The sequence below is a fragment of the Podarcis bocagei genome (assembly GCF_964188305.1).
Source record: "Podarcis bocagei genome assembly, chromosome: 6".
Taxonomy (NCBI): Eukaryota; Metazoa; Chordata; class Lepidosauria; order Squamata; family Lacertidae; genus Podarcis; species Podarcis bocagei.
This window is the reverse complement of record NC_138130.1, coordinates 21,996,904-22,022,568: the sequence shown is the minus strand read 5'-3', so window position 1 is coordinate 22,022,568 and position 25,665 is coordinate 21,996,904. Positions and strand designations below refer to the sequence as shown.

At 42.9% G+C, this 25,665-nt stretch overlaps 1 protein-coding gene across 7 annotated transcripts in view; it reads right to left on the bottom strand.

The window, feature by feature from the left end:
- The window catches only part of FARP1 (FERM, ARH/RhoGEF and pleckstrin domain protein 1), a 186,231-nt gene that overhangs the window by 1,894 nt on the left and 158,672 nt on the right, over positions 1–25,665 (bottom strand). For all 7 annotated transcript variants that reach the window (XM_081198308.1, XM_081198305.1, XM_081198309.1 and 4 more), the window contains exons 17-26: positions 16,308–16,389; positions 13,910–14,147; positions 11,441–11,571; positions 10,054–10,122; positions 8,869–8,958; positions 7,824–7,906; positions 7,327–7,439; positions 5,935–6,098; positions 2,600–2,707; positions 819–970 (exon numbers count right to left, since the gene is read on the bottom strand). In XM_081198308.1, coding sequence (XP_081054434.1) covers positions 819–970; positions 2,600–2,707; positions 5,935–6,098; positions 7,327–7,439; positions 7,824–7,906; positions 8,869–8,958; positions 10,054–10,122; positions 11,441–11,571; positions 13,910–14,147; positions 16,308–16,389 — 1,230 coding nt within the window. The remainder of the gene's footprint in view (positions 1–818; positions 971–2,599; positions 2,708–5,934; positions 6,099–7,326; positions 7,440–7,823; positions 7,907–8,868; positions 8,959–10,053; positions 10,123–11,440; positions 11,572–13,909; positions 14,148–16,307; positions 16,390–25,665) is intronic.

Below are 25,665 nucleotides of genomic sequence, written 5' to 3'. Positions count from 1 at the left end.
TAACACATGAAATACAGTGGTACCTCGGGTTAAGTACTTAATTTGTTCCAGAGGTCCGTTCTTAACCTGAAGCACCACTTTAGGTAATGGGGCCTCCCGCTGCCGCTGCGCAATTTCTGTTCTCATCCTGAAGAAAAGTTCTTAACCCGAGGTACTATTTCTGGTTTAGCAGAGTCTATAACCTGAACCGTATGTATCCCGAGGTACCACTGTATTGTACAACTCGCACACACCTCAAGTATTTTAATCCAGTGGGATACAGTCATACCTCGGGTTACAGACGCTTCAGGTTGCATTTTTTCCAGGTTAAGGACCGCCGAAACCCGGAAGTACCGGAATGGGTTACTTCCAGGTTTTGCCGGTCGCGCATGTGCAGAAGCGCCGAATCACAACGTGTGCAGACGCAGGTTGTGAACTCTGCAGGTTGCGAACGTGTATCCCGCACAGATCACGTTCGCAACTCTAGCGTCCACTGTATTTGTGTGCTCATTCATAGATGCCTCTATTTATAGCACGGGGTGGGGACTTACATACATTTAATACCATAGACCACTGGTTCTCTTAACTTTTTTCCTCTGGCCCACACTGATCAAGCCACTCTGTATTTTTCATTGAAGGGGAAACACAAAGAAACGACTCCAAGCAGTGCCTGATTTATAACACAAGACAACAACTACTTTATAATAGTAGTTGTGTGTTTATGTTATAGCTCATGGGACATCCATAAGGTGTAAAACAAGGCAGCTGAATGAATAATTCTGCCTTGCAGTAAAGAATTAAAAAGCAATGGCATTTCAGCTCACGGAAAACTGACATACCTTTCAAACGTGTATTCGCTCTCCGCCCTGAAATAGTACACATGGGATTTGAAGTGTAGCTTAAAGACATAGTCTTTATGAATGTTCTCAGATTCGGAAGGAATGGTAAGAGAGTAACCCAGCAGAGGGAGGCTAGCTAAAGGATGATTGTCCTAAAAACAAAAGAGAAATCGTTCACCAAACAGACCATCCCCCAGAAGTCGCTTCCCTTTATCCAGAATACTGTGTCCCCACAGTTTTCACTGACTCTTGGGACCCAAGGCATCTGGGTGCAAATCCAAAAGCTATAGTCTTCCTCATCAGATTGGCACTATTTGAAGTGAGTCACTCAAAGGCCCTTCAAAGCTCCGGCCAGCAGGTGGGGTTTTTTTGGGGTGTGTGTGACTGTCCCTTTCTTCTGGCTCCTCTGATCCCCTAGATCAGTGATGGCCAAACTTGGCCCTCCAGCTGTTTTGGGACTACAACTCTCATCATCCCTAGCTAACAGGACCAGTGGTCAGGGAATGATGGGAACTGTAGTCCCAAAACTGCTGGAGGGCCAAGTTTGGCCATCACTGCCCTAGATGGATGCTGTGAAGTGAGTCCACGTGGAAACGTGTCTCATGGAGTGTGGGAACTATTCACAAGAAGGCTGCATCCCTCTCCCTCTACTCCAAGTCATTTTCTTACCTCACCCTTCACCCAAGGCACAGTGTGTGCGTATGACAGCAATTTAAAAGTCAGTGTTAAAAAATAGAGCACATACCCAGGTGGGAATCTGTCGGTGCTCTTGCTGAATGGGGCAAATGGACACAAAAGCCTTGCCAATCTCCACCCACAGTGGCCAGTCCACTATGAGTGTGCTCATTCCCTTGATTTTCTATATACATCTGTCTGCACCAATTTCAAGTCATTTTTCTTCTCAGCAAAAATATACCCCAAAAAGGGGGTTTTGTGTGGTCGTTTCATGCAAATAAGCAATGTTTGTATTGCAGAAATTTGACCTCTTAAAGCAGTAACTACACCATGGAATAATAAGCACACATTCCCAAGATAAACACTGAAGTGGTTTTTAAATAACTGCAGCACCTTTCAAGTGCCTTTGGAATAAGCATTGATGCTGAACGCTAATGTTTTCTTTCCCAAGTGCTCAAAGTAATGGGGGAGTGGCCTCAAATTAACTTGGTGTTCTTTTTTATCCCCCTCCGCCCCATCCTAGTGAACAAATGTTGAATAGACCTTTTTGCAGAGGACAGTGGCTGGGCCATCTGTTACAGAATAGTTCTGTCTTATTTTGCCCCCATGTGCCCCTGACCTCACATTTCTAGGGAAAGTGTATGAGTCAAAGCCTCTACTGATATGGTAGCGGCTCCCAAGCTAATCACAGTCAGGGTCTAGCCCAATACATTTTGCACCGGAGGCTGACAAGATGACAGTTCCCCATTCCAGACTGGACTGGCAGTGAAACTTTCTTTTGACATTGGTGATAGGATGATATCCACCACCACACCTGAGGCAGCAGGCCAGATTAGGGGGCCAGAGACTGCTCCTGAACATCTTCTGCCTAAAGCAGTTGCCTCATTAATATTAGGGTTGAGCCTGATCCTAGTTAAGCATTTTCAACTTTTCTCTCCATGCACGGAAGAACTTTGTCTGCATCCATGAAGTTCACAAAAGCTTCAGTTATCTCTGCAAATGCATCCTTTGGGGCAATCAACAATGCATAGCAAGGAACTTTTTTTGTAATGTGTGAACAGTTAACAGTTATATTCATCTCTGACTTCCAAGCATCAGTTACCTACCTGGTGGGATTTGTAGAAAAACATGCAGAAATTGGTGAATACCACCCAGAGCTTCTGCCAGCCATTGCTGTTTTTGAACTTTCTCAAAAGGTTTCCAGAGAGTTGGTTCTGGAAATGAAGAGAGATAGTGCAGCAAATTTGAGTTAAGTCATATGCAGGTGGAAAAACAGGCTGATGGAAAAACAGGCAAGCCTCATGTAAAATCATACTTTTCTAATTGAAACTGGCTGACTTTTTTCTCCATTGGTCATTTACCATGATTAAGAGTTCCAGATTCAGAATTCCCTATCATTCTTTAAATGAGGCTTGCTTGTAAATTGATTTTCTAAGGAAAGAAATCATCTGCTGTTACCTCATTCCAGGAAGAAGTTCTATATCTATATTTCTATATTGGGGTGGGAGGGTGTTAGCTTTAATATTATACCAATTTAGCAACCTTGTTACGGGAACAGGCATCTCTACACAAATGATTTAAGTCCTGCGCACAAGCGCAGATGTATAAAATTACTAGGAAAAATGAAAGCACATCCTTTAATTAACTGAAAGCACCAGATATAATGCATGAACAGAAATAACTCTAGGAAATAGGCTCCCCCCCCTCCAACCTTGCAGGTCTGGAACAGTTTTACTCTTGAGGAAAAACCTGGAGCCTGGACTGTGGTGTCATCGATTATAAGGGTTTTGGCTCAGGTTTGAATGTAATAAATGAGCAAGTTAAGGTGGCAGTCTTCAAACAGAAGCACCTGTAAACTTCCTCTCTGGGAAGGAAAGAAAAAATTGACAGCTACCGTATTTTTTGCCCTATAGGACGCACCGGCCCATAGGACGCACCTAGATTTTTTTTTGGGGGGGGGGGAAATAAAGGGAAAAAAGTTATTCCCTCCCCAGGCGCGGGGCTGGGGAAGCTCGGGCGTTGGCAGCTTTGGCATTGCTCTGGGAGCTTGCGGGGCTGGAGGAGGGGAAAGCCCTCCGCCAGCCTTCTCCCGCTGTCCCCCGAGTTTGCGGGGCTGGCGACGGGGCTCTCCTGAAGCCTGGAGAGCGAGAGGGGTCGGTGCGCACCGACCCCTCTTGCTCTCCAGGCTTCAGCGAAAGCCTGCATTCGCCCCATAGGACGCACACACATTTCCCCTTCATTTTTGGAGGGGAAAAAGTGCGTCCTATAGGGCGAAAAATACGGTAATTTGAGGGATGGCATTCTGCTGGATGCAAAAATTCAATTTGTTTTGGTGAGTAGGATATACTGAAGTTTTTATCCAGAATCCTAAGGTTCACCAAGCAGTGCTGTGTGTAACATGTTCAGGGCTGTGTGGACTTGCGCAATGAATTAAAAGACAGGGTGCCACTGTGAACATGCTCAGTCCTGGACAAAAACTCGGGTCTAGTTCCCTCCATCCTTGCCCCAAAGCCTTCTTTGTTTCATGGCCTAATCTGGGAGGGGCTTTTAATTGTTGCAATGGTTAGCGATTTGGGAATCCAGAGAGCTTTGCCAATCTGCTGTAAGTCATGCAGAGATCACCCGCTGGATCCCGGCCTGACAAAGGAGTGATAAACACACGTTTTAACTTGAAAATATTCACTGCCTCTGCTCCCCAAGTGGAATATACTAACCATTGCTGATATATTTTATTCTGCTTCTGGTTTAATAACATAATAAGCTGTCTCCACTAGAATTTGCCAAAGGGACAGACAAACAGAATGTCCCTCATATCATCAGCAATTGTAGCAGTGAACTGGTAAGGTTGTTTTTATTTCATTTTAGAAACCAGTTGAATTCTGAAAACCTGACAGGGTTTTGAGTATGCTGGAGTACAAAAAGTGCCTGTTCTCCTTTTACTGTTCCTAATTTCTGTTTCTGTTACCTCAGCACTTTGGAGGGTATCATAAACGGACAGGCTTTGCATTCGGTACCAGCAGACATATGAAATGGTAACAGGCCGCTGATCACTGATCAGTCCAGCAGGTAGGGAAGGACAGTCACTGACTGTGAGAGGATCTTCCACCACAAGAGAGAGAGAGATAGACAGAAAGAAAGAAAGAAAGAAAGGAGGGAGAGACACAGAAAGAAAGCATAAACTACGATACTGATGTGACGTTACCCACAGACTTAAGAGACAGTATGACTGCGACTCTGCCTGCCAAGGGGCAGTTGCAGAACGGAAGACAGATGTATAAAGAGTGGGATCTGCTTCTAGGCTGCTCAATAGTTCATGCTGATCATTTAAACTCAAAATAAACGATGTTAATGCGTAGGGGGGAGCCTTAGCAATGCAGTCCTCTTAACATGTCCACTGAAGTACTCATTTAACTGAGTTCCAAGGAGATGCACTGCTAACTAGGTTTGTATAGAATTGCAGCCCAGGAGGAGAATTTTGTACCTGCACGATTTAGTTGATAGCTCTGGTGAATCAGTGCAGGTGCACTACAGCTAATCGGTAAATCTCCAAATGGTTGTTAGCCGCCCCATTACACAATACAACTTAAAAGCAACCTAGAGGCATTCTTTCTGAGAATGGGTGTCTGCAGGTACCTTGAAGAAGCTAAACCAATTTATAGTTTACTTCAAGTTCCGTGTTATCCTTTCGTCTGGAACCAATTTTACTGAAGATTTATTCGCTTTACAAGAACTGTTTGCTCATTCTGCTATTTTCCAGGAACACTGAGGCAGTATTATCTTCAAGGAACTGACTTTCAAAAGGCTCACGATCTCTTCAAATAGTCTCTTCTAAAGAGCTGGAATTAATTGTGGAAGTTCCACAAGAAAGCTGAAATTAGCTGTCATTAAAATGCAATACTGTTGCGTGTATTCTGCATTTCAATGAGCTGAAGCATTCTGATTCAATAGCCAACTGGTCTGTGTAAAATTGGTTTAGCTGTAGTCAAATACATCATCAAAAAACACACAGAGGTTTCCTGTGATAGAGAGGACACAAGTGGAGGGAGGCAGATGAGAGACTGAGAAGAGAACACTTCAAGGATCCAAAGAGGGGGAGAAAAACAGCCTAAAATTAAAGTTGCATTAAAATGCAGCAGCCAGAGTCAGGAACAACATCCTTTCCGAGATTAAAAACAAAACAGCAACAAAATGCTCAGAGGAAATACTATCTCAATATTTGGAAATTAAATTAGAACTGTGAAAAAATTCAGAGAGTTTACCAAAATGATTCATAATTTGCTAAAAGAGGAATTTGTTAAAATGAGGTTTAATATATAATTGAATGCCAACTCCCCAGAAACAGAGGGAGGCGATGATTGGTTGTTGCTTCCTCTGAGGAGACGGAAAGGAAATTGTCCCTGAAGAACAGGGGCTGCAGACCAGGTTGTTCTGAGGCAGATACCTCCACAGCAATACTAAAGTCGACCATGGAAACGCTGGTATTTCTGTGCCAGCAGACGTGCACCGTCGTGTTGCCACGGTGAGGGGCCTGACGTTCGAGGGAGGTGCGGGAAGCATTGAGATCGTCTTCCGATTCCTGGTCTACAGTGGATTCCTCAGGGGATTCTATGAAACGCAGGGAGAAACCATCTCTTTTTTCCTCCCTTGCAGAAGATACAAACTATGAAAGCATTAAGCAAAAGGCTACTTCTGGTAAAGCTTAAAACTTTCCAAACCTGTGAAGTACAGTGGTACTTCTGGTTACGAACTCCGCTAACCCGGAAGTAGCTGCTCCTGGCTGTGAACTTTGCCCCAGGATGTGAATGGAAATTGTGTGCAGTGTGAGACCCCTTTAGCGAAAGCGCGCCTCAGGATAAGAATGGTTTCAGCTGACAAACGGTCCTCCGGAACAAATTAATTTCATAACCAGAGGTACCACTGTATTGGGGAAAGAAGTAGGTTTTAAAAAAATACCGCATTTTTCACTCTATAAGTTGCACCCTTTCCCTCCTAAAAAGTAAGGGGAAATGTGTGTGCATCTTATGAAGCTAATGCAGGCTGTGCAGCTATCCCAGAAGCCAGAACAGCAAGAGGGATCGCTGCGCAGTGAATGTTTTTTTCTTGTTTTCCTCCTCCAAAAGCGTCTTATGGTCTGGTGCGTCTTATAGAGCGAAAAATACGGCAGATTATGCCACAATCCAACATGGAATTTGTATGCTTCGTCTATTGCTTTCCTTAAGCTCAAGCACACTTTTAATTCACTGTTGCACTGTGACCTCTGTAAGTAAAACAACTTTGCGTGCATTTTGTTCTCCTGACGCTCTTGAGCAGAGCCTTGGAGGAGGAGAGGGGGAAAGGTCACATTGTGCAGCAGGTCGCATTCCACTGGCCAACAACTTAGTTGAATGTGTTCAAAGGTGCATTGCTATGCACACTTGCGGGAACACAGCGGGATGTATTTGCAAGTGGAAAAGCCATAGGATCTGGTTTTTTAGATAAGCTCACCCAAATGCAATCCTGTACATCTCACTTAGAAATAAGTCCTGTTGAGTTCAGTGGAGCTGGCTCGCAATGTTAAGTAGGTATGGGATTGCAACCTAACTGTAGTTCCTTAACTTTCTTAAAATGCACCCTTGCTAGGGTTGCTATAGCTGAATAAAAATAGCGATTCAAGGCACTGTAAAAAAAATAAATCTATTTCCATGCATTCTATCTGAACTACAATCAACTAGGGAATAAAGGTAATGCTGATCTTTAAATGTGCAGTCCAAAGAATTATTTATAGCTAAATTGTCACGCAGCAGACTTCATACTACGTGGCTGTGTTTTCTGCAAGCCTTAAGTCTGTACTTACTTGTGTCTGGTGGGCTGCCCCCTAGGAATTCAGGAGTTGGGCCATTACAATTCTCTGCCAAGTCAATAGCCATCTGTATGTCCTCAGTCCACTTGTCCATTTCTGTGCGGCTGCTAGGAACACGAAGGGAGATCTTGTTCATTTTACTGCAAGCAGCTATGAGCTTCACAAACTGGTCATTTTTTTTTTAGCTGAATGCAAGTTTTCGGCCTGTTTCCTTAAGCTACACCAGGCATAGGCAAACCCGGCCCTCCTGCTGTTTTGGGACTACAACTCCCATCATCCCTGACCACTGGTCCTGTTAGCTAGTGATGATGGGAGTTGTAGTCCCAAAACAGCTGGAGTTTGCCTATGCCTGAGGTACACTCTAAGAACACCCTAGTTTTAGTGTGTTCTCTTATGTTGAAAGCAACCGATTACAAATGTATTTACAGTGAACTGTTGTTAATCTTCTTTTGACAAGTTGCAAAAAAGAGCGCAAAGTGGAAATTACTTACCTTGCAGCCACAACAATGGACTGGTGTTGACCTCTCAGTGTGAAGCAGTGAGGAACCCCCCATTCTTCTTCGCTCTCTTCAATCTGAGGATACGGACATACAGACACCCTCACAAGACAGGAAAGGAGACAACGATCCGTAGAAATGTTAAGCTGCAGAATGCAGCACAGTTCTGTACTATATGAATAAATACGTGGACGGTTTTGTTTCTGGGGAAAAAACTAAGGTTGAATTCCCATTGCAATGCTCAGGATAATCTGGCAAAAAATGCAGGAGGATTGGAGTAAGCACTGTCTGGATCTATGCCCTTCTGAGGCTATTAGCCATTCATGCTAGCTTCACAATTCCAACAGTACACACTCGCTTCAATGTCAGCAAATGGGAGGAAATGCACAACGACATGGCATAGCAAACTCGGACCTCTGGACGTTTTGGGACTACAACTCCCATCATCCCTGACCATTGGTCCTGTTAGCTAGGGGTGATGGGAGTTTAGTCCCAAAACATCAGGAGGTCCGAGTTTGCCTATGCCTGGCCTACCTCATCATGACCACAGGAAGTAATTGCATTTGGATTTTGAGCAAGCCTGCATGGATTCAAAATCACAACTAAAAACAATTCAAAAAAGGTAACTTGATGGATGTTTGTGTGCATCAAATAGTATTAGCACACCCCTGGCAGCAGCGGTTATGTTTCAGTGGTGGATGTCAAATGCAAAGTTTCTGTTTTGAAAACTATTATTTTCCATGTTCCTAGGGAATCCTCTTGTTTAGGCTTTGGTTAGCAACTGATTTCACATGGTTCTCAGCCAACAGAGCCACTGTGTACCAACACAGAGTCTACAGATAAAAAAATGGCTATGATTTAACGCCGGACCATTTATCCCAGTCCCCTAGAACAGCACGCATGCATTCTCATTTCTAATTTGTCTCAAAAATTCCAGAAATGGCTTTCATTTCATATAAAGACAAAAAAGTATCAATCACAAGGTAATGTGATTTGAGATGTCCAGCAGCTAACTGATCAATCCACAGCTCATACTTACCATCATACCATATAGCGGAAGCTGCCCGTGGACTTTGAATTGATTTGATGCTGTTAGGCCTCTGCTTGTGTACAGCAAGACATCGTTGAACTAAAAGGCAAACACAAGAAGGAACGTAACTTGGTTGAAAACAGGAGATTTAAACAGGTTTGGTTTACAGGTCTAGCCATCTGGAGGAAGCACACAGAGCCTACAAATGTGCCCATCACTCTGTGTGAAATGTATATTGGATCATCAGTATGTACCTGCAACCATCCCACTATTTATGCCCAGTGGGCCCACATTCCAGAGAACACACTATTTCAGGGGTCTAATCACATGATCCAACAGTGTGGGAAACACTTAGACTGTTGTCCCCATCCCTGGCATTCAATAGCCCAAATATATCTCAGTGTTTCATGATGTCTTAAGTTCACAAAAATAAGTAAATAAATCTTGAGAGACACAGGACGCAAAGGGAAGATTCTTTTGCCATCCCTAAAGATAGCTTGCTTTGCTTTTTAAGCTGCATATTGGCAAGGTAGATTCTGGTATTTTAGGAGCTGGCTTTGTTCCATTCTTGAACCGGGTGCAGACCCTTCAAGTCATGCATCTGTGGCCTTTGGGACTCAAAGATGATGCACCAAAGGTTATTGTAATATGTACTAGGTCACTAGTACACATTTATGCAAATAAAACAGGAAGACGAAAGGACAGGATAGCAGCCCAGTTCAGACATAGATCTTGTTTACAAATCACAGTAAGCCATAGTTAATGGTTTGCCATGATTCTTTCTTGCCCATTTGTGTGCTACCCATGCTGTTAAGACCACATTCATGAAAGACGATTGCCAAAGAAGAGCTACCCATACGGAGGAAACAAAACATGATCCTTGGTTTACCATCATGTCAGAACCAGGGATCATGGCTTGTTTCACTCCCAACAAAACAATATCTGCAGCCAAGGTTTGTTCTTGGCTTAGTGATCATGGTTTGTTGGGAGTGAAATCACCATCCTAATTTGGATACAACTCTATGCCAGGGGCTGTGATTTGTTTCCCCTGTGTGTTAGTGAAGTGTTGTTTTCTTAGATTATTTTACAATTTGCATCAAACTCCTTCTTTGAGCTTCTCCCTCCCCCTACCTTTTCCATCACTTGGCATTTATTGCACAGTTGTGTTTGATTACACACAAACATTCCACTTACCAGGAAGAACATCCGCTGCTGTAAGCCTTTCCCAGACAACTTACTAAGGCTACCCAGTCTAATAAACTCCTGTGCAGGAATGGAAACAAAACATGCCATGTCAGAGCAGTATCCAAACATCTGGCTAAAAGTCTGGGCCTAATTAATGTTGCATCACTCGATTTATTATGTTATGCCTGCCCACCCTGTTGTAATTCAGCTACACACAGCAGATATCCTCTAGGCCACTTCTGCTGTTCTGCCCATAAGGCCTTGCTCTGCCATTGCGTCAGAAGTTATGAAATGGGAGTTGGGTGACACTTAGGAAATAGTTGGAACTGGTTGCAGAGCAATGAGGTGGTAAGTGGGATTGTCTATCATGGTGGGCACTGAGCAAAAGGGGAAGGGGGGAATTAGAGGACAGGATGCAATTAAAAAATAAGAGCCATGGTAATGAGCAATAAACAGAACCCAGGAACAGAGTTATTACCGCATAACGTCATTTAACTAACTAAGTCAGAGGGGAACCAAACATGCCTTAATTCCTTCTGCACCTCCATGAGAGGCTGGCAATACATTAGCCAGGAAGGCTACACAGAGAGCCTTGTTGAGCAAATGCCAGCTCAATGTGGAAAGAAGTACAACTGGCTTATCCTCAAAGTGTCCATTTATAGCAGGCTGCTTCCGCATGTCGCTCTCAGCAGCGACGGCACAAAGACAGGATGTGGAACAGGAATCATCGCATGAAAAATATATTTTGCAATGCAAGGGCTTAGATCTCCTAGGGTGATGGCATACACTGATGGTCTACCGAGAATCACAGCTCTTGGTAGGTGCATTTATTTTCCGAGTCCAATGGATGCACAACCCTCCCTCCCTTACCAGTGCAGGTACCTGGAGCTCCAATTCTGACTGTCAAGTCACCTGCCTCCAACATATGCAATCTTTGTATTTTGTTTGTTTCTGGGAAGTAGTGTTTCGAAGCAGTGCGTGGAGCAAGTGGCTGAGAAACAGGATCCTTTTATGCATTAATCAAAGGAAGGGGGTGATGTGTTCAAAGGAGTCCTGTAGTGCTAAGGTAAGAGAAGTGCCTTTTACTGTCCAAGAGCAGACAGGATTTATCTTATTCCTTAATGCTGTGGTACCAATGTGTTAAGATAAAGAGGTACGCCTTTGCCTGCTTTTTCAGAGGAAAAGGGTACGGGTAAGGAGGCCTGCCCCCCTTGCTTCTCACCCCTTTGGTTTAACATCCTCCTTTTTTGGCAGAGCCATAGTCAAACAAGACATTCCAAGCTCATATAAGGAGTGTAACAACTTTCAAGACACTTCTCCTTCACCCCAATTACAGTATTTTTAAAACATCCCCCCCCCCCCGGGATATGCTCCCAAATGTTGTTCTGCCACTTACCCTTCCTGGGATCACCAGATTGTCAATACCTATCAAATCTTTCTTCAACTCATGCAACTTCTGGAAGTTTTCCATCTTCAGCATACTGCTATGAAGCTGAGCGACCGCTTCGGAAATCTCTGCCAGAGCAGCTGCGAAATGAAACACAGAAGAAGGTAGCAGATGAACTACCTGGGCTGGAGCTGAATTCCATGGGTCTCCCTCTGCCAAATGCCTCAAGAACCACATATAATAGGCACTGCGACTTATACCGAGAAGGAGAGAAGCAAGGTTCGTGCAATGCAATGCAAACCCAAGGAACCAAATTGTTGTTCTTGCAGGTGCATTTGCAACCTCGCCAATGCCTTGCCCCTTTCCTTCCTGGGAAGCCGCAGCAAGGAAGGGAGGTCATACAAGGGCCGTCACTCCACCGACCATGACTGCACGCAAGATCTGATGTTACGGCTCCGGGGGCAGATTTAGTCTTGCCAGGGCTTCACTCAGGGATGGTGCACTTTTGTTTTCAAAAGCGCCAAAGCAAGGAAACAGTAGGCAATTTTGAGGCCTCCTAATTCTCATCCACCATTCCCTTTGCCCACCCATTTCTCTTGGTGACTGATCCCCCCTCCCCTGCTTAGTAGGTGAGCCAGGAGGTGGCAAAGGTAAAGGACCCCTGGGTGGTTAAGTCCAGTCAAAGGTGACTATGGGGTTGCGGCGCTCATCTCACTTTCCAGGCCGAGGGAGCCAGTGTTTGTCCACAGACAGCTTTCCGGGCCATGTGGCCAGCATGACTAAACTGCTTCTGGCGCAACGGGACACTGTGACAGAAGCCAGAGTACACAGAAACGCCATTTACCTTCCTGCCACAGTGGTACCTATTTATCTACTTGCACTGGCGTGCTTTCGAACTGCTAGGTTCGCAGGAGCTGGGACAGAGCTCGCCCTGTCAAAGGGATTTGAACCATCGACCTTCTGATCGGCAAGCCCAAGAGGCTCAGTGGTTTAGACCACAGCACCACCCACCAGTCCTGCTAATGGTGTAGGGAGCACGGCATGAGTTCCAGCAGTCTCCATCTCGGGGCGAAAACTTAGCAACCCACAACTGCTAATGTAAATAATTTCAGGTTCTACTTTAGCTGTACTTGCCCCATGGGTCTGTATAAACACATTTAAGTATTATATAGACTAATAACAAGTGCAACATTTCTCTTGTCTCCTTTTATTACACTGGGATTCTTTCAAGGAATGTTATTTCTGATTAAAAAAAATGGTTCCTCTGGGTTTCAATGTAATTAAATTATCTTAGTCGTTCATGAATTGATTTTTTTAGCTTGTGGGTCTGCAGTTCACATAACTTTAGTGCACACATTTCCTTGTTTTAAAGCACCTTTCATGCAGTATTTTGGGCATGTTTCAATATCAGGCATTTTTGCTTCTCTATTCTGTATTTAAAACCACACATTTCAGCTACCTTTTACACTCACTGGTCATCACATTATTCTGGATGGCTGCCCAGAAATGTCATAAGAAGCTTGAAAGATTGAAATGCTAATGCCCATAAACAATGATTGTGTTGTGTTTGTCTGTATTTTTAAATCTCTCTCTAGAGGCTCTACCTAAGGAACCTATTGGAGTGCCATGACTTCCAGTGCATCATTACTTTCAACGAAGCCCAAGGGATAACCCTGTTGTAGTGAAATATAAATTATTTAGCATTTCCAGCCTCGTTTCAGCATTCTGCACAATTGTTCAGTTGTTTGTGAAATGGACTTGTATGGGAGAGTTGGGCTGAAATCCTATACCTATTTATCCAAGATCCAAGCCCCACTGAACTTACAGCATTTCAGAGAGATATGCCTGGATCACTCTGTTAAGGACTCAACTATGCATTACACAAAAATGCATATAACTAAACTCCACCTCTCCTTTTCTCAAGAAGCAGCTTCTGCAGAAGCCAATTTTATAGAATCAGAGTTCTGGTCCAACCCCCTGCAATACAAGAATCTCAGCGAAGGCATCCATGACAGATGGCCATCCAACCTCTGCTTGAAAACCTCCAAGGAAGAAGAGTCCACAACCTCCCAAGGGAGACCATTCCACCGTCCAGCAGCTCTTAGGTTTTTTCTGATGTTTAGTCAGAACCTCAGTGCCACTGGTTCGAGTCCTACCCTCCAGAGCAGGAGAAAACAAGCTTGTTCCCTATTCCATATGACAGCCCTTGAGATATCTGAAGGTTGCTATCATATCTCCTCCAAGTCTCCTCTTTTCCAGGCTAAACATACCTTAGATTGGTGACACAGCACAGCAGGTTACTGCTTAATCCCACCCCCTCTTTCTACTCTAGATCACCTCCTCCCAAAGCCACAGAATAAAAAATAAAATAAAGGGCTGTCGGGGTTCAGTCACACACATCTGCATGCAATATGTCCTTAGGAGCTAAGAGGTATGGATCTGCTAATCGAGGGAGATTTCCTCCAATACTCAACTCACCTCTGGAGTCCCTGAAGTCCACATGATTCGGTGGATAATGTTTACAGAGCCTTTCCATTATCTGCTTGTAGTGCATAAGTCTGTGCAGAGGCCTGAGAAGGAAGGTGTTGAGGGGCAGATAACAGACTTTCTGCAACTCAAAGTCTCTGCATAGGGTTTCCAGCTTTCGAGAATTCTTGATCCCATTCTCCAGCTCAACCAGGACCTCGGTGTGCTTCCGCAAATGAACCGTCAGTTGCTAGAGAGAGAAAGGGGTGGGGGAGAGACGTAGTCATTATTTACTACATTTTAAACTCTGCATCTTCAGTGCAAAGGCATATAGTAAAAAGCAACTACGACGGCATAACTATAAAATCAAGGGCAACACAATGCAACGTCACAAGAAGATAATGCACAGTAGATACAAACACATATAATAACAACACCGCTTCCGTAGTGGCTTAAAAGGGTTTACAAGGCTAGGAGAATAGAAAGATCTTTGCTTGAAACAAGGTCACAGTTGCTTGAGTTGGGGTGCCACAAAAACTCTGTCCCTGGTTGCCATGTGCTTTAGCTCAAAAGGTGAAAGTATCTGGAGGAACATCTCTGATAGTGATCTCAGGAACTAGGTAGACTGGCAATAAACTGCATGTGAGATTGAAAAGGAGTAGTGCCATGTTGTTGCCATACTGAATACCACCACTACTTCTTTCTTGTTTTCATGCCGGCAATGTAAAGGGTTTAGACCAGGGATAGGGAACTTGTAGCTCTTCAAGTGGTATGGGATTCGCAACACCTATCAGCCCCAGACCGTGCAGGCAATGGGCAGGGTTAATTTGAGCTGTGGTCCAGCAGCAGACGAGGGACCACAGGTTCATTACCTCTGATTGACACCACGGATATCTTAGGGAACTCCTAGCTTTACATCAGTCTTCCTCTGCTTGGTACAAATCTAATGAGTTTCTGCTCTGAGTGCCTTCAAAGATCTGTCTGGTCACTTCTCTGTTGTGACATCCTCCCTATGGAATGCTCAGTGTCCCAACAACACTCACTTTCGGAAAGGCTGTGAGGAACTTGGGCCCAAACATCTCTGACCATCTTGGACACTGGTTTGGAGATGCTTTGTGGAATTTCCCCCAACCTCTGAGATGGGAAGCTTTTGAATAATACACTTACCAGCGGCAAACACATGGGGTTGTAATGTTCAAATTAAATGTTATGGTCAGCCTTGGAAAAACAACAGTTTTGTATGCCCTGCGTGCTATCCATCAGCAAAGGCTAAGGAGAGCTTGGAGTGTCACAGATAAAAGAGCATTCCACAAACTGATGGAGTAAGCCCAGACATGAATTTTGCCTCAGTAGCTTTTCCCACCCAGTTAACTTCCTTGTGGTTGAAGTTGGATGCTGCTCAAGTATCCTCCAAACTTATTTACCTCCATGCATGTGTGGACCAGAAGCACAAACAAATGGTGCTTTCATATAAAGATCTTGGGTTCTGCATCTCAAAAAAACCTGACCCTTATGATACCATTTCCAAACCAGCTTTGAATTGGTGGTCCTATGCTTCTATTTACAGGAAAAAGAAAGACATTAAAAACTTACCTCTGTGTGTTTGAAAACCTTATGGCAAAGAGGTGACCTACAAATTTTAATAACTATTGTTTCTATAATGACTTGGGCTTTAGACAACCCATAGTTTTCAGCTGCAGAAGCTCCACTCTAATTGCTCAGAAAATCATTGACTTGTTTTTGTTTCAGTGAGCAATTGCAGCACAAATCACAAATTTTTATTGCTTAGCCAATCATACAACGGTACAATTAAAAAAAATACGATGAAAGGCACAATCCACTGAAAGATCCAATATCTTTTGCAATTATCATGATGATAAAAACTATACACACTTACTACAAAAATCATATCCTTTTACAATGTAGGGGGTTCACAGTCCCCTATTTCACCTTATTCATCCACCTTCATTATTCTAAATTATGCTGGCGATCCATCATAGGGGATTTGGCCCAGAACTAGGAAGCTAGCTAAGTCTAATATGGTCTTATGGGTCTGATTTGTCAACCAAGAAGACCAAAATGTCCTCTCCTACTCAACCCTTTTCGCCTTCCAATCACTTTGCTATACGCTTATGTCTAAGACAATTATATTGACCGCACTGCATCCACTGTATGTTCCAGCTTCTCCGCGGCTGGTTGTTCACACGGGCACTAGCCGTGTCTAGTTGAGCCAACTAGACATAACTGTAGAAGGGAACCTATTAAGTTTTTCCAAGAAATACAGCAGGGACTGTGTGATGTTGTTGTTCAAAAAGAGAGCAAGCAAGCAAGGCTGCATGAACGCCTGTGTGTGCATAAACTGGTCCCATATGACCCACACAAGGGTTTGAAGGCTGTGCATAATTCATACCTTCATATTCTGGATGTTCTTCAGCATAACGTCCCCAATTCTTTGGTAATCTCCTTTCAAGTGGGCATTAGAGCGGCCTTCCCTGCCAACAACAGAATTATCCCATGTCAGTCAAGCATTATAACCGTATCATCACTCAAAGAGAAAAAGGATTTTCTACATTAAAAACAAAAAAAAAAACCCCAACATTGCTCTGTGCTGCTATTTGGGAGTCTTATTAATGTGCTGTTAATTCCCACATGAGGTACATTCTTCCTTTGCAACAGCTTGCGTTTCTGACAGTGCCGAGGCCGTGAACTTTGCAAACCTACAAAGTTTTGAAGACAAAAGGGCAAATGCATCGTTTTGAAAGCTACAAGGGCTGACAACTGGAGGGGGGTGGAAAAAGAAATGCTGGGATAGTAACAGAAAGGAAATTTACCACACAGTGGGAAAACACACACACATTTGCCAAATACTTGTAATGTTCGATTCAAAAGTTCCAGCCCATAGTATCCTGGGATAGACTTAAAGGATGCTAATTGAAACCCTTGTCTCCTTGGACTGAGCTGGAAATGAATCAATTTGATACCCCTGCCAAACTAGAAAACAAATTAATAAATCTCCCCAAGGCAATCCAAGTGACTAGTGCAACCATTCATTTTACTTCTTGCGTGAATGGGATAGCATACCCTCCAACATTTCTCCTATGAAAATAAGGATGTTCTCTTCCATAATAATAATTTTTCTTATTTATACCCCCACCTATCTGACTGGGTTCCTCAGCTACTCTGTGGCTTACAACATACATACAAACATAACAAAACATTTAAAAACTTCCCTATACAGTGGTACCTCGGGTTACATACGCTTCAGGTTACAGACTCCGCTAACCCAGAAATAGTACCTCAGGTTAAGAACTTTGCTTCAGGATGAGAACAGAAATTGCACGGCAGCCGCAGGCCCCATTAGCTAAAGTGGTGCTTCAGGTTAAGAACGGTCTTCCGGAACGAATTAAGTTCTTAACCCGAGGTAGCACTGTACAAGGATGCCTTCAGATGTCTTCTAAATGTTATGTAGTTACTTGTCTTCTTGGTTTGGGAGCCACATAACTGCATACTCTCCAAGATTTCTCTAATGAAAATAGGGACGTCCTAAGGAGAAGCAGGACATTCTGGGATCAAATCGGAAACCGGGATGGCTTCTGTAAATCCGGGACTGTCCCTGGAAAATAGGGAGACTCGGAGGATCTAGGATAGACCCTTGCAGGGTCTAGAATACCCTTCTCCACTGCCCTGATATGTTCCTTTGCAGCGGAACAGCACTGACCCTTGGGTCTCTTTCCAAAGGCTGCTGTTGTATCACCTCTGGTGTGCTATGGATCATGTTAGGACAATGGAGGGAGAGGAAAAGAGGGGGAATTGCTGTTCTCACATGCCGATAAGTAAAGCAAGGGATGGGAATGGGGCTTGGTGGTTGGCAGCGAAAGCACCTATCACCTGCCTGGATCTAAGCCAGAAAAAGTTATGGATTCTGCCTCACCAGGGATTCCTAAAAGCCTGACTCTACTTTGAGGTGCACTGCTACAAACCTTGGAAGTTAGTCTGAACTTCTATAGATGAAACTGATGGGAATGCACCCAGACAGCTCCAGATCAGTGTGCAGACTTTAGTTTGTGTATCACAGTACAGTGGTACCTCAGGTTAAGTACTTAATTTGTTCCGGAGGTCCGTTCTTAACCTGAAGCACCACTTTAGCTAATGGGGCCTCCTGCTGCTGCTGTTGCACGATTTCTGTTCTCATCCTGAAGCAAAGTTCTTAACCTGAAGCACTATTTCTGGGTTAGCGGAGTCTGTAACCTGAAGCGTATGTAACCTGAGGTACCACTGTATATTGTGCAAGCCTTTACTTTCAGGCACTTAAAAAAATAAATAAATTTGGTCCTTCTCCACTGGAGATATTTACTCTCCATTCCCTCAGTATTTGAAAAAGCTGAAGCAAAGTTGTTTGTTGTGTGGCATTGGGGGTGGGGTGGGGAGAGGTTGCTGTTCAATAAACAGTGGGCCCTAAGCTCCCTTGGGCGCAAAGAACTGTGTACTTCTCTGGATCCAGCCCAATTTAGTTCCTGCTCATTTCAACAGGGCCACTTTCCAAATAAACGTTCTTATGATTGTGGAGCAGACAAAGCCTCCTGAATCCACAATGTTTTAAGATAAAAAGAATAATGCTATTGAGACAATTCTTCTGGGTGAGCATGCATTTGCATTCAGCATCCTTATTACACAGGCCTCTTGTGTATTATTTTCTAGCTCGAGAAGCGTAAGAGGAAAAACAAATATCGCAGAGAGAATCAACCACTGAATTATCTCTGCCCAAGAAGAATTTTAAAAAAGGGTTTCCAAAAGAAGATGCTAAACTATTTCATATTAGTGGACCAGTGAAGCCAGATTGCTGTATCTTACATTTTATCATTATATTATACCCCAGACTGCTGCATCTTCCAGCTTTATCGTCAAATGCTCTCAGACCTCAATACAGTGGTACCTCGGGTTATATAAGCTTCAGGTTACATACGCTTCAGGTTACATACGCCGCTAACCCAGAAATATTACCTCGGGTTAAGAACTTTGCTTCAGGATGAGAACAGAAATTGTGCTCCAGTGGTGCGGTGGCAGCAGGAGGCCCCATTAGCTAAAGTGGTGCTTCAGGTTAAGAACAGTTTCAGGTTAAGAACGGACCTCCGGATCGAATTGAGGACTTAACCTGAGGTACCACTGTCTGCAGAACAGAACAAAGCTAAAAAAAACATTTTCTCCCTGAAAGACCAGTTTGTGCTACAATAAAGACATTAATATTGCATGATTTTCTTTTTAAAAATGTAATGAATGTCACAAGCTTGGCATTTGCTTCAGCTCCACTTATAAACATATGAGGTGGAGCTGCCTATGGAAGTGTGTGCAATTGCCAGGAGAGGCTAGCCTGACCTCAGGGTGAGTGGATCTGTCTCTTTCTAATCCATGTCACTTTTGAATATGTTCATTCATAAGTCTGTCACACCCTGTTTCAGCATAAGTGGGATTTTAAGAATGACCTGGTTCACACCTTCCAGACTAATGTGCAGATCTGAACAAAACGGTTATCCTTCAGAATTAGCACCTCCCCAAATTCTGTGAGGTAAGTTTTCAGCTCAAGAAAGTGTTATGATTCATTAAAATGCATGTATTTCTTAGATGAAATGCAGTTCTGACAGAAAATATATTTAGAAATGCAAATTTTGTGAGAAAAAATGTTTAAAATGATGTGTGGAATTCAGCTAAGTTTTATACAGAGCAGACCCATTGAAATTAATAAATTATGTCTGTCAATTCCAGTGGGTCTACTATGAGCAATACTTAGTTGAATACACCCTTATTTTCTCTACCAACATTATTGCCACGGACATTATCCCTGACTCTGCCGAAGGATATTCTACTCAAATAGAAGCATAAAATGGTGCTACTACTGCCAAAAAAGAAGGTAAAATTTAATTTTTATCAAAAAGTAGTATAAAAGGCCCCAAAGTGGGACCCAAAACCAACAAAAAAATTATGATGCTATAAGAAATATAGCAACATATTGTAATTTGCCTGTGAGCACTAGAAGCTATGCTTTACAGCAATAATTCCACTCTCCACTTATTGGCATCTCAATATTCAATGCTAATTTTATTACACTGGGAGAGCAGTAAAGAATAAATACCTGTATTGACTTCTTTTTTTTTGCTATGGAAAAAAAATCTTAAGCTGGTCCTATAGAAATCAACATAAAGCTTAGCCAGAAATTAAGCTTTGAATATAAGGAGCATTCAGATTTTGGCAAAAGCTCTGAGCAGCTGTACATATAAGAATGATGATGTGACCATTCAGATGCAGCAAAGGTCATTTTAACACTACACACCTTTGCTGCGACTGAATCGATTTCCTAGTTTTACTCTGAGTGCAAGTAGGCCGCCTGCTGAGGTCAGAGGGAAGGAGAAATTGTTGGATGCTGACATGCTGAAGTAATTCTGCCCCTTGGTCTCCTTGACTGCAGGACTATACCCAAAGGTTGCATTAGTTCAAACAATGGCTCAAAAGGGTCATGCGTTCCAAACTACAATAAGGAAAAACAAAATCTAATTTACACACAGCCCCTTCAAAACAGAAGGCAATCCTGAAATAACATGCAGAATGACTGAATTATGGCATTTTTCCTGGTAAGGGAATATCGCTCTTGTCCTGACATGAAAATGGAGACCAGAACAGAAAAGGATAAAGCCCAAGGCAAAACATCTGATCACCACTTGTTGCTATAGATGATAGGAAGCCATAAGGAATCTGCAGTGTCTTTACAAGAAAACTGATCTCCAAACACAGGAAGAAGACAGATGAAGCAGAGGGGATCAAAGATGATAAAAACCCAATAATTGTTTTTACAACCTAGGGATTCTTTTAACTACCTTCTTTAATCAACTCAGATTTCAGAAACCAATCTTCATCAAATGGGCCTCTGAGATAAAATAAGCAAGATGAAATATAGCGGCTGGGCATCTGCAGAAAGAATACTAGCTTACTGTTACTATTTCTTGCGCTGACACCCAGCTGTTCCTCCAAGGCGCTCAGAGTTACTTGCACACATGGTGCCCAGCTGGCCTCTCATTCAATTGGCACCAAGAGCCAGACATTTTAGCTTTGATGCCTTCAAGACCACTCTTCTGAGTTTATTTTACAGGATTTTTTTTGGGGGGGGGGTAAGTAATACTGAGATAATGTGAGGTGCTTTGCACCCAGGTAAAAATGCTCTAAGTACCCCCATATTATGACTTTAACATGCTCTGAAGCGTTAGCACAAAGTGTACCTGATTGTTAAAGTGAGAAAAGCTTATTCCAGGTTGCTGATGCTGTTGCTTTTGGTGAGTACAGTGGTACCTCGGGTTAAGAACTTAATTCGTTCTGGAGGTCCGTTCTGAACCTGAAACTGTTCTTAACCTGAGGTACCACTTTAGCTAATGGGGCCTCCCGCTGCCGCAATGCCGCCACTGTGTGATTTCTGTTCTCATCCTGAAGCAAAGTTCATAACCCGAGGTAGTATTTCTGGGTTAGCGGAGTCTGTAACCTGAAGCGTCTATAACCCAAGGTACCACTGTATAGTTAACTCCAAGAGAAGTTCACTTGCATCACAGTCTTGCACATGTCTACTCATACACAAGTCCAACTGAGTTTATTATTTATTTGCTTACTATATACAGTCATGGGGGGGGGGAAGGAAGTACATTTTCTTTGATTTCTACGGTTTAACGTATGAGGACATAACAACAACAATCTGTTCCTTAGCAGGTCTTTAAAATTAGGTGAATACAACCTCAGACGAACAACAACACATTGGCATGTAACACTGTGGCAGGAAGAATCAGCTGCACAGATATAAGATGGGGGACACCCGGCTTGCAAGTAGTACATGTGAAAAGGACCTAGGGGTCTTAGTAGACCACAGGCTTAACATGAGTCATCAGTGTGATGCAGCAGCAAAGAAGAGTTAATGTTCTTCTAGGCTGTATCAACAGAAGTATAGTGCCCCAATCAAGGGAAGTAATAGTACTGCTCTATTCTGCCTTGGTCAGACCACACCTGGAATCCAGCGTCCCGTTCTGGGCACCACAATTTAAAAAGGTTATTGACAAGCTGGAATGTGTGCAGAGAAGGGTGATCAAAATGATCAAGAGTCTGGAAACCAAGCCTTATGAGGGAGTTTAGCCTGGACAAGAGGAAGCTGAGAGGAGATAAGATAGATATTTTCAAATATCTAAAGGGATGTCTCACGGAAGATGGAGCAAGCTCCTTGTCTCCTACTTCGGAGGGCTAGGATGTGACCCAATGGATTCAAGTTACAAGACAGGATGTTCCAACTAAGCATCAGGGAAAGAGTGGAACAGGCTCTCTTTGAAGGTGGTGGTCCATTTTTAAGCAGAGGTTGGAGGTGGTGGTCCATTTTTAAGCAGAGGTTGGAGGTGGTGGTCCATTTTTAAGCAGAGGTTGGAGGTGGTGGTCCATTTTTAAGCAGAGGTTGGATGGCCATCTGCCGTGGATGCTTTGGTTGAGATTCCTGCATTGCAGGGGTTTGGACTAGATGACCCTCAGGATCCTTTCCAACTCTACAATTCTATGATCCCTGAACAATGTGGAAAGGGGCACTGGTGACTGCTGAGAGGACAATGGGACAGGGGAATTCCCCGCCCCCACTGTGAACTTCCTTAATGCAGCCTTTGAATTAAGGGGAACACAGCTGAGTCTTTGTATATTAAAGTGTTAAGACAAGAAGCCCCTTGAGGTCAAGCTTTGTCTTCTTATTTCAGACTCTAATGAAGACGAAACAGACCACATCCAGCCTAGGTTAAGTAATGAGCCATGGCCTTAGAAATCAATCACAAAAAGAGGGAGAGAATGCGAGGACGAAATGTATTCATGACCTCCTTTTTAAAAAATTCATTCATGCCAAAAGTGGGATTTCTTATGTGCAAATTCAATTCTACTAGTTCTGTTCTATGTATGACTACTCAGAAGTATGTCCTATCCCTATATACACACACTTGCTTGGAAATAAACCCTAGGTAGACATGCACAGTAAAAATGGGAGGAAAAATCTGGCTTTCTACAGCTGGTGGGACTAATCTGACATACAGGTTATACTGTATATGCTGAAAGCAACTAGCAAGGCTTATTTGCAGAAACTGCAAGGAGATAAAAATCACTCTACATATTTTACTTGCCTCATTATTTTCAGTCAGCTTATTGTTCAGCGCAATGGATAAAAACTAGCAAACCCCCCTGCGGTGTTTTAGCCTGCCTGGGAAAACTGTTACATTAGAATAAAGAACTCGCTGTGCAAAAAAATAAAAAATAATCTAGGATAAATCTTAACACAGAGGATTTCCTCATGCGAAACATAAAATTTAAATCACAGGCCAGAGAAACAAAACTGCAGTTTGTTACTGACCTTGCTTTCAGTCAAAACCTCCCAAGACAGACCTATAAATTGTTATGAGTTTGGGGTTAACACATTCCCCTGGACTAGTACAGCTTGCCAGAACACAATAAACAACAGTTTGCAAGCGCTGTCTCCAGAGAGGTTTCCCAGTGGCCTACTTACCGTACTTGGTATTATAGAACGACTAAAGAGTTTCTATTACCTATGAATGCACAACGAAAGTAACGGATATTTGAATGCACAACAAAAAAAGTGCAACGTTAGATAAAAAAAACAGAAATATGAAACAAGACTATGGTTTCCAGGACTAGATCATATTGTTCTTTCTTAAAAACAGCTTTAAGCCCATATTGAAATCATTCACCATCTCAAACAATTCTATGTCCATGAGCCGAAATGCCTGTCTGAGGCCTCCTTTGAACATTCCTTAAAAATGCCAAGTCTTAGCAAATTATGTTTTCTGCATCCCCACTACTATAGAACGGGCGGGGTGCCCTGCTGCAGAAACAATTCCTAACTTGTGCTTCTGGCTAATTAAATCTGAAAGAAAGAAGAAATATTCCTAACAGAAGAAAGCCTTGGTATCGATTTGGCTCCACTGATTTGGAAAATATATTCATAGGGTGACTACCCCTATCCCTTTTGGGCACAGGCAACCCTACAAATCAACTCATTCTAAGGAAGGGCTTAACTCACTTTGCACAAATATAGGGCTGGAGGAAAAAATATGTCTGGTGCAAGAGGTTAATTTTCCCCACCACAGACACAACACTACACGGAATACCTGCTCAACACAGACAACCACTGTTGCCATTACAGGTAGAGAATAAACCTCTAAAAGTGGAAGCAAATGAATGGGTTATCATTGTGAAAATGAGAGTGACTAAGGCCCGGATTCAACTAACCCAGTGTGCTAGGGAGCAGTACCAGCGCTTCCACTGGTCTACTCCCTAAAATCCGCGCAAGAGGGTCAGGAAACTCCCAGACAAGTCCTAGAATCATAGAGTTGGAAGAGACCACAAGGGCCATCGAGTCCAACCCCCTGCCAAGCAGGAAACACCATCAGAGCACTCCTGACATATGGTTGTCCTACTACAAGCTCCAGCTCTGCCAACTACATTATTTCCAAGGCATATTCACTTGAGTTGTCAGGCAGACGATTGGTGAAATCTTAGGTTAATGTGCCATACAGCTGAGTATGCTCAGTATAATACACTTATATTTCTGCAAGACTATTTGTAAACTGAAGCATTAGACAAAGAAAACATAGCAGTTCAAATCTTTACAATTTATCTATTTTGTGGCAGAAAAAAAGGGGCATTAAATAAAGAAACAAGCCTCTTGGTCTCAGCTATTTTTTGTTGTTTTTGTTTCAAAAAAGCTTAATAGAAAGCATTTCATTTTTATCCCCTTTTACAAAATATAAAAAGGGGTGCAAACTCTTATTATTTCTGCTATTCAGCTCAATACTACTTATCACATTTGGCTCATGCCCAGCAAGCAATGTGTAAAGGCATTGTAAAGGAAAACTGATTTCGTTTCCGTTTGATCGCCACCAAATAGAATTTACTCTCCTGAGTAACGCTACTAAACTCCAGGTTTTCTAGATATGTACTATGCCAATGATTAAGGAGTACATTAGAGTACATTTCCTTTCAGTTTTTTCTTCTTTGACTATTGATGAAGAAAATTACAGATGCCAATAAAGGGAACAATTCATTAAAGATCAGTGATCAATTGGGAGAGTAAGGCTACCATCTGAGATATTTATTAATCTGTCTATCTGCTCAAGGGCACAATGGGGGAGGGGAAGGTTTAACAGGGATGGAATAGCAAAAGAAAACATTTCCAAATTACTCACAATAGGTAGGGGAAAGGTTCCTTAAATGGTTAGCCGATTCTGATAAGTCACCAGATCTGCCTCTTATTGCCTCTGTTTTTAATAAATCAGGATTAGCTAGAATCACACAGTGGGGAATAATCTTATAAAAACCATTAGCTCCTTCTGGCACCATTCCACCTCCCTTTTTAAAAAGGGCTTCTTTGACCTTAGAGCTGAATCCCTTCTCGTAATCGATCTCCTGCTCAGAGGTTTAAATATATTGTCTACATTAAAGATCTAGAGGGATTTAAGAAGTTGATGAGATGATTTGGCTATCAGATTGGTGAGGCTTAAGACCAACAGTAGAAGAGGAGGAATCTGTAAACCTGGAGCTGCAAACCTGTAGGTGCCGCCACAGAAAAAGTGTGCATAACTCAGGAATAACGTTTTATCCTTCGCATCAAACTCCAATCTCCAAATCCAATCTCTGGGTTCCAGCCAATGTTGCACATGCAGGAAACCATTTGAGCAGCCTCTCTTTCCTTTCCCATACTA